Source organism: Mustela nivalis (assembly GCF_964662115.1).
Source record: "Mustela nivalis genome assembly, chromosome: 15".
NCBI classification, from domain to species: Eukaryota; Metazoa; Chordata; class Mammalia; order Carnivora; family Mustelidae; genus Mustela; species Mustela nivalis.
The window spans coordinates 77403642-77419157 of record NC_139034.1 but is presented as its reverse complement, the minus strand read 5'-3'; the positions used below and the strand labels follow the sequence as shown (position 1 = coordinate 77419157).

Below are 15516 nucleotides of genomic sequence, written 5' to 3'. Positions count from 1 at the left end.
GGGAGGCCGGGGAACAAGCCCTCCCGGGGGCCAGCTGGGCGCCCACGTTGGGGCGTCCCTAGCCCGGGTTTCTGGCCGCTGCTCCTGTCACCCGCGCTGTGCCCGCCCCCAGGGGCCTGGGGCGGGACGGGGAAGACCCGGGCTGGCCCCTGCCGGCTGGCCCCTCGCTGGGGCTCCAGGGGCGCTCACCTCTGCTCCCTGCGGGCCCCCGCCTCGGAGGGCGGAGCCCGGCCGCCCCGCCTGCACACCTCCAGCTGCACAGGTGGCTGGGCCGGGCCTGGAAACAAAGTTATAAGAGCGACACCTTAAAAAAAAAAAAAAAGTCCTCTCTCCTGGACTGCCCGCTCGCCAGTCGGCGCCGGAGCCCTCGGAGCCGCCACCATGGGTAGGTGGCGCGGCCAGGCGCGGGGTCTCCGGGGAGCGGGGCGGGGGGGGTAAGGGGGCTGCGCGCTGGGGTCGCTGCACCGGGGGCGCCGCGGGGCTGGCTCGGCTGCAACGCGGGTCCCCGCAGTCGCCGGCGGCCGGCAGACGTGCGCGCGGAGCCGCGAGGCCTGGAGCCGCGGACCGGTGCACGCCGCGGGGGTGGGAAGCGACCAGGGGTCGGGAGAACCGGGTGCCTCGGGCTGCGGGCAAGTCGCCGGCCCCGATCTCGGTCTCTGCGCGAAACCGGGAGAGCCCGAGGCGCCCAGACTCAAAGGTGGCAGGAATCGATACCGTCACCTTGACCCGGCCTCCTGCTGGGAATCCCGGTCCCCGTGTTCTCAGCCTGTGGCTGGGATTGGGCTTGAAACTGGACGGGGTCGCGCCAGTGATAGCAGGACCCCAGACCCTCTAACTAGCGGGCGGGCGCTTAGTGGCTGCCTTGGCACCTCCCTTGCCCGTGGCTGGCCAGGCGACCCCGCAGCTCCCTGCCTGGCCCCAGGGGGAACTGGGGGCCCTCGCTGGCCCTTCTTATCCATCTTGCCACTGGCCTGAGGCTTCAGCAGAAGGCCCTCAAGGAGAGTAGCTAGTCCCCGCAGGCGTGGAGGGTCCGCAGCACCTGGAGGAAAGATCGTAATCCTGCCTGCTTCAGAGCAGACCCCAGGGCAGGAGGCAGAAGCAGAGAGCAGAGCCCATCGTCCCAGCCCTCTTTTCCCTTAAAAATGGAGAAAGCAGGTCAAGGGACTCCCCCAAAGTCATGCCCCGGATGAACCCAGGGGAGGTGCAATGTGGCTGCATGGCTGAGAGAACCAGGTCTGGCTTTGACCACCTCGCAATTCTGTTCCCGTCTACCACGTGCTACCTCTATGATTTGGTGTCAGTAAATTAAACTTTTGGGGCTTCGATTTCCTCAGCCACTAGAAGTATCGGTAGCAACCTCCGTGGTTGTGTCAGGCTGTGTACGAGTGTGGAACCAGGGGGTACACCACTGTGACAAGCTCAAATGTCTCGCTGTACCACGATGCGTCCCGGTTCACACTCGGGGCTTCTAGTGGTGGCCACCTATGCTACAGCCGCCCTTGGGGAGGGAGAGGCTGTCAGTGGTATGTGCTTCGCCAGCTGATAAACTCCTGGGCTGGAGTTCTGGATCCTTACATCCCCCTGTCATTTGTTCGTCACTCCGTGTGACTTCTCCGGGAGGTGATCTGAGTAGTTATTTGAGTTTTAGATACAAATACCTGAGAAGCCTCTGTGCTAAGTTTGGACTTTTCTAAAATACTTCCAATCAGGCTAGCTGTGGGCAGCCTGGTTATCGGTGAATGAACACTGTTAGCTTCTGAAGTGTCGTCCTAAATGAATTGATTCTTTCCAGTTTGCAAACCGGTCCTTCAGTGGTGGCTTTTTGTTGTTGTTGTTGTTCCAACTGAGACTGGCGTAGCATGTGAGTAGCATTATACCCACACACCAGTTGTATGTTTACTCAAGTCCTACAGTTTCAATATCTAAGTTTAGGTAATAAAGTAGAACAAAAGATTTTTAAATAAAAGGTAGCAGTAACCTCTCCTCGTGAGAATAGATCTTTGGCACTTAGATCGTGCCGAAGTTGCTTCAGGGCCCCTCCTGACTGAAGAGGGAACACCTGGCACGCTGGGTGAACCCGTCGGGCGGCCGGGGATGGAGCGGGGGAAGCCAGGCAACGGAGCTGAGAAACACCTTTGCTTCCAGCTGATTCTGTCCCATGTGAAACTGGAACTAGTTTTCACACCAGGCTCTTTGGCTGACCCCGGGAATGGGGAGCAGAAGTTGGGATGAAGTAGGAAAGTGAGGGGTGCAGTGAGAGTCAGAATTATACCATTGGTTAGACTCAGTACCCCAGCGGCAAGGATCCACAAGAATAAAGTGGGTGAAAAGTCGCTTTGGGCATCTCAATGCAGAGCTAAGCCTGGCCGCAGTCCAGTTACAATCATGGACTGCAGACCCTTTGCTTTCAAGAGGGGTTGGCAAGCTTTTCCTGCGAAGGGCCAGATAGTAAATGTTTTCAGCTTTAGGAGGTAGCCAGTCTCTGTGGTGACACTCAATTCCGCCCTTAAAGTGCGAGATATATATAAACACACAGGCAGAGCTGTGTTCCAATAAAACGGGTACTCACGGGCACGAACATTGGAATTTTCTGTAATCTTTGTGTGTCACGAGATAGTTTTTGAAAATTGTTCTTCAGTCATTTAAAAACATGGAAACCATTCTTAGCTCGGGAGCCGTGGAGAAGCAGGTGGCGAGCTGCATTTGGGCCACAAACCATTGCTCGCCTACTCGTGCTTTAAAGTCCGGGCGCGCTTCTCAGAGCCAGGGATGGAGAAGAGGCTGCCTTCCGAGAGCCGTCTCGGGAGTTAGGCTTCCGGCTGGTGGAGAACCTCTCAGGGGAGGCCTTGTGGGGCTGGGGATGCTTCTGCTAAAGATTTCCCATATCCTTCCCGTCCCCAGAGCTGAGCAGGAGTCTGCGCTGAGGTTGCTGTTCTTAACTAACTACTTCCCGTATTTGACTTTGAGAAAATGAAGTGTGAAGAGGCTTCAGGTTCTATGACCCAAGCTCCTGCCAGATCCTCCAGGCCATTTTTGAGGAATTCATTCACTTAATGAAGAATGGTTGGTTATAGTTCTGTCCCCCCGTACCCCTCAGCCTCCTGCCGGTCTTGTGGGATTCTGATGAGCTTTTCCAGTCAGCTTTCTGCCCAGGCATCAAATGGCGGACTGCTTTGTTTTTTTGTGTTTTTTTTTTTTTTTAAGATTTTATTTATTTATTTGACAGACAGAGATCACAAGTAGGCAGAGAGGCAGGCAGAGAGAGAGAGAGAAGAGGAAGCAGGCTCCCTGTTCAGCAGAAAGCCCGATGTGGGGCTCGATCCCAGGACCCTGAGATCATGACTGGAGCTGAAGGCAGAGGCTTTAACCCACTGAGCCACCAGGCGCCCCGGTGGACTAGTTTTGAAGGTGCCGCAAACCTGGTCACTTAAAAGTTCTTCCACATTCTTCCTTCTTTCTAGAAGGTCTTGGGTAAACCAAAGAACGGTGCTGAAGTCTGAGGGAGGCTGGCAACCTGCTGTGGGCTGTAAGTGTCCAGCTAGAAGCTGGAGTTTCTCTCGAAGGGGACCCTGGGCATCAGACCCTTGGGGGAATCATGGGCCCCTCAGACAGCAGGAAGAGAGAACTTCTGACCCGGGGTTCTTTCAGGCTGACATGTCTGGAGGTCAGCGGTCTTCAGTCTTTAGTCTACATCACAGTCATCAGAGTGAGGGCTAATTCCCCCACGATGCCGAGCCCCAGCCCTTGAGTGTCCACTTCTGGGGCAGCGCTCAAGGATCAGCATCTCTACAAGTTCCCATGTCCTGCTGCTGCTGGTCCCAAGACCCCACGAGGAGAACCATTGCTCAGAATGACTCTCACTGACAGGCTCTGTTTTTCTCAGGCCGCACTCATGCCCAGACATCGTTGCTGTGCCCCGCAGCGGAGATCGTGGCACTAAGATCTAGTGCAGCCTGGCCCCTGGCTTGGCAGTAAATTGGTAGCTAGAATTTGAAGATTAGCTTGCGCAGGCCAAGACTGTAGGGTAGGGAAGAGCAGGAGGGATGAATCCAATGGCTGCCGGGGGAGGCGGCCGGTGGTGAACCTGCATCCTTGATTGACGCCTGATGAGTTTCTTAAAGAAGCTCATAGCCTGGGGGGCAGGAACACAAGCCCAGAAACAAATTTTTCCATACTGTGGGGCATTACTAGTCAGTGAAAGCAGCAGCAGCTAATGGTGTCTCGTCAAAGCTGGAGGGTGCGCCATCTTCATGCTGAATTTTTACCCAGTCCTTCACACCTCTACAGAATGCCCAGGGTAGAATTATTCCATGTTTGATTTATTTGGATTTTTTTATTAATACTTTTCCTGCTGCCCTTTGAGTTACTGGAGAACAAGGAGCCCATGAGGGATTCCTTAGCTGGCTCGTTCACTAGCAAGAGGGACCATCGTCTGTTCTCCAGGGTAGAGTTGTGCATGGCAGGAACCAGGGTGGGGTCAGGTTGGGGGTAGGGCATGGGTCACTCAGCTGGTCACCCTCACACCGCTAACACCTCTCTGTGCTGCGGCTGCTCTCTGACCCAATGGTATCTCGATCCTATCCCTGGCAGCAGAGAATGTGGGTGGGTGTCCCAGGTGAGCTGATGAAGGATATAAAAACAAGGGTGGACTCTGAGGAACATTCCACATTCTTCTGTGATGATAGTTAAAGAATAAGAGCAGTATTATCTGCAAATGAGTGAGAACCACTGACTCAGAATCCTGAGTTGCAACATAAAAAACTCGGGAACCTCTGTTTTGTAATGTCGTCTCTTGGTTTCAGAGCCCAGGAATGTATCACCTGGATAGAGGGGTCATCTCATGGGGTTGCTGCAAAGGGGGCCAGGTCAGATGGACCATGCTGTGCATCTGCTCACCCCCGTGCCTCTGCTTGCTGCCGAACCTCCACTTGCTGCCAAGCCTCAGAACAAGTGCGGCTACCATCTGTAGGTGGTGCAGAGTTAAAGGACAGTCTCAGCAGCTAGAAAGTGGCCCTGAAGGGAAGGGATAGCATCTTCCACAAACTTTCTGGAGAAGGAGGAAGACCTAGTTCCTCTAAGCCTGGACACCAGCCAGGTCCTCCCACGGGGCTTCTGAAAGGAGCCTGTCATTGGAGAGAGTGTAGAGCCATCCAGTTGTTGTGTGGGGACATGTGAAACTGGGCACATACCCCAAGGAAAGCTTGGTTCAAGAATCAGACTTAAGACTAGAAAATTCGCAGAATGTACTCACATAAGAAGACCCATTGAAAGCTCACAGACCAGGTCTTGAAACTTCTACATTCTGCTTCAAGATTTTATTGTAAGCTCTAGCAGGACATGGGAACTTGTAGAGATGTTTGGGATGTTCTTGGAAGAGCAAACCTTTTTCCTCAGTTCATCAAAACATGTCAGCTCACACGGTGTATGAGTTTCCTGTGGCTGCTGTAACAAAAGTATCACAAACTGAATTGTTTAAAACAGCAGAAGTGGGGCGCCTGGGTGGCTCAGTCAGTTAAGCAGCTGCCTTCAGCTCAGGTCATGATCCCAAGGTCCTGGGATTGAGCCTTGTGTGGGGCTCCCTGCTTGGCAGACAGCCTGCTTCTCCCTCTCCTTCTGCCTGCCACTCTGCCTACTTGCACACTCTCTATCTCTCTGTCAAATAAATAAATAAAATCTTTAAAAATAATAATAGCAGAAATGTAGTCTCACAGTTCTGGAGACTGGAAATCCAAATTCAAAGTGTCTGCAAGGCCATGTGCTCTCTGAAGGCTATAAAAAATCTACTCCATGACTTTCACATAGCTTTGGTGTTGTCCACAGTTCTTGGCATTCTTGGCTTAGAGATGGGTCACTCCAGTCTGTCTTCATCATTACGTGGCCATTTTCCCCCCACGTGTCTTCATGTCACCTCCCCTCTGTGAAGCTCTGTCTTCACACGCCTGTCTTCTCATAAGAACACCAAGCATGTGGAGTTAGGGACCCAGCTTTTTCCAACACGACCTCATCCCAAATCGTTACATCTGGAAAGTTCTTGTTTTCAAAGAAGGTCACAATCTGAGATTCGAGGAAGGACATGAGTGTTGGGGGACACTATTCAACCCAGAATATATACTAATAAAATATTGTTCTGAAAGATGTATGTCAGTTATATATGACTTTAGGCAGGAAGTATTCTTTGTGTGTAAAGAGGACACCACTGTGGTCTCCATCTTCAGCTAAGATGCTACATGTAATGACTAGTATCTTTCCTAGCAAGACAGGTGGATTTGGAGTATAGCGCTAGTCTGTTCTAAACAGCCATTTATTGGGGCATGTGGGTGGCTCAGTCATTTAAGCTTCTGACTCTTGATTTCAGCTCAGGCCATGATCTCAGGGTTGTGAGATCATTGGGCTCCACACTCAGTAGGGAGTCTGCTTCTCTCTCTCTCCCTCTGCCTCTCCCCTCATTCATCTCTCTCTTTCTAATAAATGAATAAATCTTTAAAATGCACATATTTTACCATTCCAGAAATTTCTTAGAGATGATCTCATGATAGGGATGAAGCCATGTACAGCCTAAATATCACCGTGGTGGGGGTGGGGGATGGAGGTGCTGTAGATCACTTTGTAGCCTAACTTCACACTTCCTGTGATCATAAGCATTTTTTCCAGTCATGAACTAACATCTAAGAGAAAAAAAACAAAAAACAAACAAACAAACAAAACCTTTGTGTCTAAGATTTAGGATCTCAAATAAATAAGTAATGGAATTTAGGGTCTCTAACTGAATGGCTTCCAAAACATACCCCCCAAAAGACCAGGAGGTTGGTTACTTCTGATTTGGTGACACTTTCATGCCTTTGGCATTGTTCTCACCTGTGATGACACACGGTATTTCAGGGCTGATGCTGCGGACTTGTTTCTGTTACCTGTTGGGCAGTTTGCTGCTGCTTCCTGTGCTTCCCACTCTTGCTTCGGCCTAGAGCCTGCTGGAACTGAGTGACCTCCCCTGCCCACGCCTGAGGCAGAACCTGGGCCTGGCCCTGGGCACTTTCTGTTTCGCGTAACAGCTTACTACACATTAACCTGTGGCACCCTCCTGCCTGGGGAAACTTTTCCTTCAACTGGGAAGTAAACAATCTTTGAACCCGTCAAAAGTCAGGAGGCTCCTGGGGCCTGGAGCGGTCATTTCTTTCGGAAGGAGAATGGGAACAGCCCTCAGGGATGCATGTCTGTAATTCTGGAACCTACGTGCTAAAAGACAGGGGTTATGTATAAAACCACCAGAGGCGGCCACTGTGGCCTCTGAAGCCTATGAATTTAGACAGTCCCGTGTGGAAATCTTTTTTAAAAGGTAAAAGGATGCCTCTAACCTACAGCGATGGGTGTGGCCCTATTTGGAAATGGGGCCTTCACAGAGGTAATTAGGTCAGAGAGGTCATCCTGGAGTACCAGGGGGGCCCCAGTCCAATACCGCCGGTGTCCTTCTACCAAGGGGACATTTGGACGCAGACACACACGCAGGGAGAAGACCGTGTGAGGATGGAAACAGAGGTCTGGGTAGAGCTATCATGAGCCAGAGGACGTCTAAGAGGGTCAGTAACCCCTAGAAGCTGGGGAGAGGCGGGGACAGATTCCCCTCACAGCCTCAGAAGGAGCCACCCGGCTGACACATTGGTCTCGGACCCCTGCCTCCTGACTGTGGGAGGACATGTCTCCGTCGTGTGAAGCCATTCCGTTTGTAGCTCATTGCCACCGCAGCCCCGGCAAGCTAATGCGCAGACCCAGGGCTGCCTCCCTCTGATCCCACCGTGGGACCCGCAGGCTGAGGGACGAGGTGGTGGAGGCTTGGCGGTCAGCCACGCCCAGGACGACTCGAGGGTGAGGCAGGGCTGCTCAGCATCACCAGGGAGTCCTGCAGTCCTGCTCCTGCCACAAGGGGGCGACACAGTTGTGAACCACATACAGCTAAGCAGTTCTGGACTCTGCTCCTGTCTTCTCACCAGCTGGGCTCATCATGCCTCTGGCCTGTGTGGCCTGTATGGAAACAGGGACACCAGCGCCCCCCGACTGAGCTGGTCCCCGCTGTGACACCGTGCCAACGTCACTTAATGAGACCTATATGCTCCCATCAGCCTGGTTTCCCCATGTTTAGCTTCATTGAATTCAGGTTTAGTTGACGTTCCTAGTTCTCAAAGGACCGATAACTCATTTGCTTTTCGCGGGGATACCTTGGTTGAACTGGCATTCTGGAAACCAGACATCCGTGTGTCCTGGTGGAGTAGTCGTTTGCTGACGGAGCAGAGGAAAGATAGTGGGGAAGACCGTATTTGTGGAAAAGAGTCTTTCTACTAAAAACAACAACAAGAACAGAACAGAAAGATGGACAGGACCTGGCCATCGACGTGCAGGCAGTACCCTGTGTGAGGTCCTTTGGGGCTGGAATGCGGCCGTGCTCCACCCAGGGACACCTTTTCTTGTTGGACCCAAGCCACAGTCCAGCCCAGCCCTGCCTCCCGGGGCAGCCTCCGGCTTCAAGCATCACGGTCCTCTCACGGGCACACAAATGCCGGATGGAGCAGAGGGGCCCTCGGGGTGGGAAATGCGGCGACAGAGCCAAGTAAGAAAAATAATGATCAAGTCGGGCAAGAAACAACCTCAAGATGGATCATTCCAGAAGCCAGGGCCCGGACGACAGGCACAACACTTGTCCTAAAGCTCACCTGACCACAGTCCGGGACTAGCCCATTTCAGAAAAGAAGAGTGCTTCTTCTTAATCAAAGTTGATCAATTTTTGGAAAAAACAAACCAAGTGTGCCACACAAGGCACTCAGCCCTTTCCTGCCTGCCCCCAGCCCCCATGCCTCCTGTCACCTCGACTTAGGTCCACCGCAGTGACCCTGAGCCTACACCCTGCTGGGCTCTTTTTGAAGTGGTGCACACTTGATTTCCACACCGGAAAGGCGGGGAGAGAGCCTCTGGTATGTGAGGCTCTGGGACTTCTGTCGGTTCAGAAGTCAGAACAACGGCGCTCTGCCAGGGCAGTTGTAAAAAGACTAGAGAAATCTAAAAGGGGGTACCTGGGTGGCTCAGTAGGTTAAGCGTCTGCCTTTGGCTCAGGTCCTGGGGTCGAGCCCGGCACAGACTTCCTGCTCTGCTTCTCCCTCTCCCTCTTCCCCTGCCTTTTGCTTGTGCTTGCCCCCCCCCCCTCTCAGATAAAATAAATAAAATCTTTGTTGAAGAAAAGAGAAATCTAAAAGGAAGAGAGAGTATCTGGGAGGCCAAGGGGCGGGGCGAGGTGCTAACGGCCCTCATGGCAGCAGAGGCTCTGAAGGATCCTGGTGCGGAGAGAGAATGGAAGTGGTGCAGCCTGACGGGTGGGGCGGGGGAAGCTGGAGGTCGGATGCTGGAGGCTGGTTGTGCTGTGCCGGGCGGCAGGTCTGACCTTACAGGCACCAGAGAGCCATCCTGAATCGCTCCGTCTGAGGACGCTCAGGTCCGCTGGGGTGGAAGGGAGACGGGGAAGGTTGGGACAAGGCATCATCAGACAAGGCAGGATGATTCTGGCTCCTCACAGCCAGAATCACATCAGAGGAGCCGATCGCCTGGTCCCGAGCCGCCACATACCTTCACACCGGACCCCTTCCTCGCCTGCTCCCCAGCATCGCTCTGGAGCAATGAGGGGCTCCCAGACCACGGCGGGCCTGATCCCATGCAGCCGGTGGGGCCTCCCCCGGGGATGTTCGGATTGGATGGGCCTGAGAGTGTGCACCCCTGACGGGCTCCCGGGAGCTGCTGCCGCCGGGCCAGAGATCGCACTTGAGAACCACGGCAGCGGGGAATTGAACAGCATCCCGAAACCCCTACAGCCACACGCACATGGCACGTTGTAGTGCTGCCCGTTCAAAACAGCAGCTTAGTTGAAAATCGGTGGTTGTTCCTGTGGCTTGTGTTTAAGAAGACTGGCTTTCCCCTGTCCCCAACCTGCTAATCCCCGTGGCCTCGTCTCCCAGGACGGTGTCATAAAGACTGCCTCTTTCTTTCAGGGCCCTTCTCAGCCCTGCCAGGGGTTCCCCATCACAAGGTCTTGCCCATATTTTCATCTTATATCAGTCCCTGCCACACATCCATCTGCACTACCGAGCTGTCTTTCCGGGATGCCGCAAAGAGCAAAGTTCATTTCATTGCGGCAGATCTGATCTTACCAACCAGCTTGCAAAGGCGGCGTCAGCATCTCTCGGTGACGGAACGGCGGGCCAGAGGTGGACCGCTTTGAATCCATAAAGCCACAGAATTAGGAGGGGTGTCCCCAAGTGGAGGCTTCCCTCCCGCTCCCCACGGCCCATGCCCTTCCACCTAAAAGAATCCAGACTTGATTAACGTAACTCATTTTCCTCCCGGTTTACGAAGCCATTTTCAGACCGCCTCCTTCTTTGCAGCAGACCTGGAAGGCAGCATTGTCTATATGGCCGGCATCGTCTATACGTAGACCTGCAGACTTTAGAGCAAGGAAAGATGCCGCCAAACCCCATTGAGCAGGCGTGGGACAGGACTCCTGAACCCCCAGACAGAAAACATAGCTAAGGGAAAGAATTATTTGAAAAAAAAAAAAAAAAAAAGCACTTTGCAGGCAAATAAGACTTGCTAGAGGTTAGAGTCTTAGTTCTATGTGAACAGTGAGGGATTGAGCGATAAAGACCTCCATGTACAGAGCTTGTGGCAAATCCTTATTTATTTCCTATTAGCCGTTGTCACACACAACCACAAACTTAGTGACTTAAAAAGGACACGGATTTCTTATCTCGCAGTTCTGGAGGTCAGAAGCCTGCATGGGTCTCACTGAGCTAAAATCTAGATGTCCGTAGGGCTGTGTTTCTTCTGGAGGCTCTGGGGGAGAATCTGGCTCCTTCTCTTTTCCAGCTTCATTCCTTGGCTCGTCTTGACCTTCTAAAACTCACCATCGCTCTGACCTCTGTTTCCTTCTTCACATCTCCTCTTTTGACTCTTTTAAGGACCCATAGGATTACACCGAGACCACCAGATAAACCAGGATAAACTCCCCATCTCACGGTCTTTAACTTAGTCGCATCTGCACAGTCCCCTGGCCGTGGAAGGTGACACATCACTAGCTCCAGGGTCAGGACACAGACATCTTGTGGACCACTGGTTCTGCCCGCCACACCATGCAGGAGTTTCATTCCTAAATGCAATACATAGCTTACTCCCTCAATTTTGCTCTTGGGGGTGGTGGAGAGGAGTTTCCTCTCTGCCCAAAGGTAAGAGCTGCTCAGACAGGGGCAGCTTCTTCATTCCTTCCAACTTCCCAAGTCCAAGTCCTAGAAATGCTCTCTTCACACGCATCATGTTGCTGAGAGAATTCTTAATTTCTGAACATGAGCCGTTACAGTTAGAATTTCCATCCCTAAATGGTCCAAAATATGGAACCTGCTTTGTTAGACAGTAAGAAATGAAATGAAGAGTTTTCCTTAGGTAGTGGGAAATTATTAGTAGACTGTCTTTCTTGGTTTTGCCTCCTCTCTCTCTAAGCCGGTAACCACAGAAACATCTAATGCACACTTATCTTATTAAATTCTTTGGCCAAAAGAAAGACAAAAGCACTGCTAAGCCTTGAATAACAATAGGAGCTAGAGCGGACTCTGTGCCCGGTCCTGGCACGCCTGATTCTAAGCTGCTTTATTGACTCCGATCAGCAGTCACATCCAAGTGACCCACGCATGATGCCAGAACCGCCGGCCACTCAAACTCGCTGATTAGATGTACTGTCCAGATACGGACGGATAAGGCTCCCCATCCACGCCCTTGAGCTTCCTCAGAGAGTGACCCTATTGACACGGATGTGAGATAAGAAATGCTGACTGCACCGTCCGTCCACCAAGAGCCCTGAATCCCGCAGCAGAAGAGGTTGGCAACCTCTGACCCCTAATAATCAGAGTTGCTCTTTGGAATGCGCACCTTTCAGGAAAGAACAAGCTTCCTGGGTGAGGGCTGGGTATGAAACCTCAGGTGTTCACCAGGGTGAGCTTAGGGGTTTCACCTGCCATTTCGTAGTTCTGAGTGTGGTGGTTTCTGGAACAACAGCAAAGCTCTCTTTTCCATAACTGGTTAGGTTTGAAGTAGACAAAATCTTTAGCGCCCACTGTTCACCAAATAATAATGGTAAGCAGTATTTTTTACCCAAAAATGATAGGCGTGGGGCACCTGGGTGGTTCAGTTGATTAAGCATCCGACTTGGTTTTGGCTCATGTCATGATCTCTGGGTTGTGGGATCGAGCCCCGCATCGGGCTCCACGTCCCACGGGGAGTCAGCGTAAGGATTCTCTCCCTCTGCCCCTACCCTCATTATCTCTCACTCTCTCTAAAATAAAATAGATAAATCTTGAAAAAAAAATTACAGGCGCTACCGTGTCCTGAGAAACCACGGGGAAGGAACAATTGCGGGGAAGCTCCAGGCTGTCTCTGTTGGGTTTGGGTCTTTGGGCCTCCCTCCTGCTTTTCTGTCAAGGCCTAGGGCAAGGACCTGTCTGAACCCGGGGCAGGGGTGCTCAGCTTGCTCCGTCCGGTCTGTGGGGAGACAGTAGTGAAAGCACGTTATGGGAGCAAAAGCAGGCAGCGCACCTGCGGTTTCCTCTAGAAGACAGGGCTCTGCCACAGCGAAGCCGGCCTCGTCTGCGGGCATTTGTTCAGAAGCGCGTCTTTTATTCCACTGGCTTATTCCACTGGGTCTTCTATTCCACTGGTGAGCAGCAGTCCCCGGGCTGGCGACGAAACTGGCTTGTGGCCTGCCACAGTCCTGGTCCCATGCGGACACAGAAGGCACACTCGGAATAGGAGTGATTATTCGCATGCGCGTGCACACACACATAGACACAGACACACAGACACACAGACACACATTTTGGAAAAGACTGGGGGAGGGGTGCAGGGAGCCACTGATGTCCATGCAGGTGCCTGGAGTGCTGGTCTCAGTGACCACCCCCAGGAAGTGGTTCAAATCTGTGACCAGAGCCTGGAAAGAGGGCTGTGTGAGGAAGGCCTACTTCAGAGGAGCCGCAACTGTGTCTTGAGGGTGCAGCTGTCTGAGGTGATTTCTGGGGAGGAGGCAGGGAAAGGAACACCTGACCCCTCTGCTCACCCACCAGGGCTCCTCACTGGCCAAACCCTGTGGGGATCGCAGGGACGACATGCAGTGGGGCGGCCTCACAGGCAGAAGGAGGCGGGAGCCAGGATCCGAACGTGGGACGCCATGACAGATATGACTGAGCCTCTGGAAAACTTACTCATTCAACAAACACTCGATTTCCAACCTGTGGGGCGCTGAGGACTCTGAGGTAGCAGCATCTTCCTGAGTGAGGCACCAGGCCTGGGCTGGGGGCTTCACACTCGGAACTGTTACACCGGTCCTGTGAGGGCCATGGTATTGTCTGCCTCTGACAAGAGGGCTATCTGGAAGGAAGCTGGGCTCGTCCCCGATCACAGCTGGAAAGCCACACGAGTGTGAGTCAGCCACATGTCCCCCTCAAGTTCACACACTTCACCTGCCACCGCTTCAAGTGGCTCCTGCCCACAAGGAAGTCTGACTGGGGAGACAACCAGGCTCTCCATGTTGAAGAATCTCCTTCCAGAACTTATAAATGGCAGGAGTGAGGCCTAGCGCCTCAGGAGCCCAGGACAAGTTCTTCCTCGCCTTAGGACAGGGACTGAAGGAGCACCACTGTTCTCGAGAGGGCAAAAGCAAGACCTTGTGACGTGAGGCCAGGGGCCACGCAGAGCTGGGGAAGTGCCGGTGCCCACAGCGCAGCGCGACCAGAATCAGGAACCAGGCCCCGGCCCACGAGGGGGGTGGCTGGGGGCCCAGACCACCGCCGGGGTCTGGGCCAAGCGCAGGGTTCCTCAGGCAGAGTTGCGGTTTTGTTTCATGTGGGCTGGGGCTCAGGGCGGGCCCAAAACGAGAATGTGAGGCGACAGGCCAGCTTCCGTATTGGCTTCCTGCTCGGGGCGGCAGGCTCGGGGTGTCTCTGTGGGCTCGGGGCGGGGGAGGTAATAAAGCCGACTTCTGCGCATCAGTCAGGCAACATCGCAGCCTGTGGGTGGTTCTCCAGCGTGGGGGGTGTCTCTGAACCAGCGGGGACATCCCCTGTGGGACTTGTGACACATGCAGACTCCAGGGCCCGTCCCCCCTACCTCAGAGTCATCTGCTGAGAGTGTGGGATTCAGCAACCTGCTCTCACAGGCCCCCCGGTGGTTCTGGGGCCCACCGAAGTTTGAGGACCCTTCCATGGGGTCACTGATGAGTAACAGAGGCAGGGAGCGCTCAAGCGTCCCCCGAAACAAAGGATTCTAGGATCCAGGGAGGGTCTCTGTGACAGGCACGGGTAGCTACAGGACCTTGCTCTGGGGCAGGGAGCTGCCTTGAGACAGGGTATGGGACAGCTGTCATCAAATTTCAGGCGAGACCAGAGCAGGGGCTGGGCCGGTGGGCATGATGGGTACGCCTAGGATCTAGAAGGTCGAGTCAACAACGCTGGGTTTGCACTGGCTCACTTGGAAGCTCACGTTTTTTTCCCTTCCTGCTCTTCCAATTTCTTCTTCTGACAATAAGGCCCTGCTCTGTGGTGGGCACTAGAAAAGACATCGGGGGTGGGGAGGTGGATACCCCTAGAGAGGAGCCAAAGATGTAAACCACTGAGCTCTGGGAGCCCAGGGAGGCAGACAGGGCTCTGTGAAGGTCCTCTGTGGCCAGGTGGACGGTAAGGATAGGAAGGGGCCAGGGCTGACCCAGGAGTTACATTCGGTCTTGTGCATTAAGGACTCTGGGCGGGCGCCCCACGTGCTCAGCAAACAGAGCTGAGAAGGGCAGGAGGCCTGTCTGCGTGCGGAAGGGGCTAGAAGGAAGGCCGTCACAGCTAAGGGGAAAGCTGGTCGGATCCTCGCTGTGTTAGGCCCCCGTGGCATTTCATATTTCCCTCCCTGAATCCCCACCAAACCCCACTGACCGCGTGAGATCATGAAAGGCATGGAAAAAGGTTTGGATTTCATCCTGTGGCCAATGAGCAGCCTCTGAAGTGTTTCAAGGAGGAAATGGCTTTGGCACCATTCTCGAAGCCTCTGACTTTCAAGTCTGACCACAACGAGAATGGCCTGCAGAGCTAATTAAAAGAAAATCCGATGCCAGGCCCCACTCGCCAGAGAGAGCTGGAAGGGTCTGGATAGCACATCTGTCAGCCTGAGAAGTCAGAGTCTGAGCGCGGCCTTAGCAAAAATATTTTAATTACCTAATAGTGGTGTTTTGGTTTTCTTTCAGGGATGTCCAAGTGTCGGGTGAGTATCCTTTTTCTTCTTCTCTGCATAGCTTCATTTGGCAAATTCCAGTCCATTCTGCTCGTGTAAGTTCACAGCTGTGCTCCCTTCACTTCTCAGATGTCTGTCATCTGCATGAATCGGTGTGGGAACAGTCTTGAGTTTGTGTGTGAAATTTCTTCTCTTGAGGAAATGCTAATGTCTAGTCCCTCTCAAACG

At 53.4% G+C, this 15516-nt stretch overlaps 1 protein-coding gene across 1 annotated transcript in view; it reads left to right on the top strand.

Moving 5' to 3' along the window:
- Positions 1 to 277: 277 nt before the first annotated feature.
- The window catches only part of SLC15A1 (solute carrier family 15 member 1), a 49720-nt gene continuing 34481 nt past the window's right edge, over positions 278 to 15516 (top strand). The window contains exons 1-2 of the mRNA XM_082700902.1: positions 278 to 385; positions 15302 to 15318. Coding sequence (XP_082557028.1) covers positions 382 to 385; positions 15302 to 15318 — 21 coding nt within the window. The 5' untranslated portion in view covers positions 278 to 381. The remainder of the gene's footprint in view (positions 386 to 15301; positions 15319 to 15516) is intronic.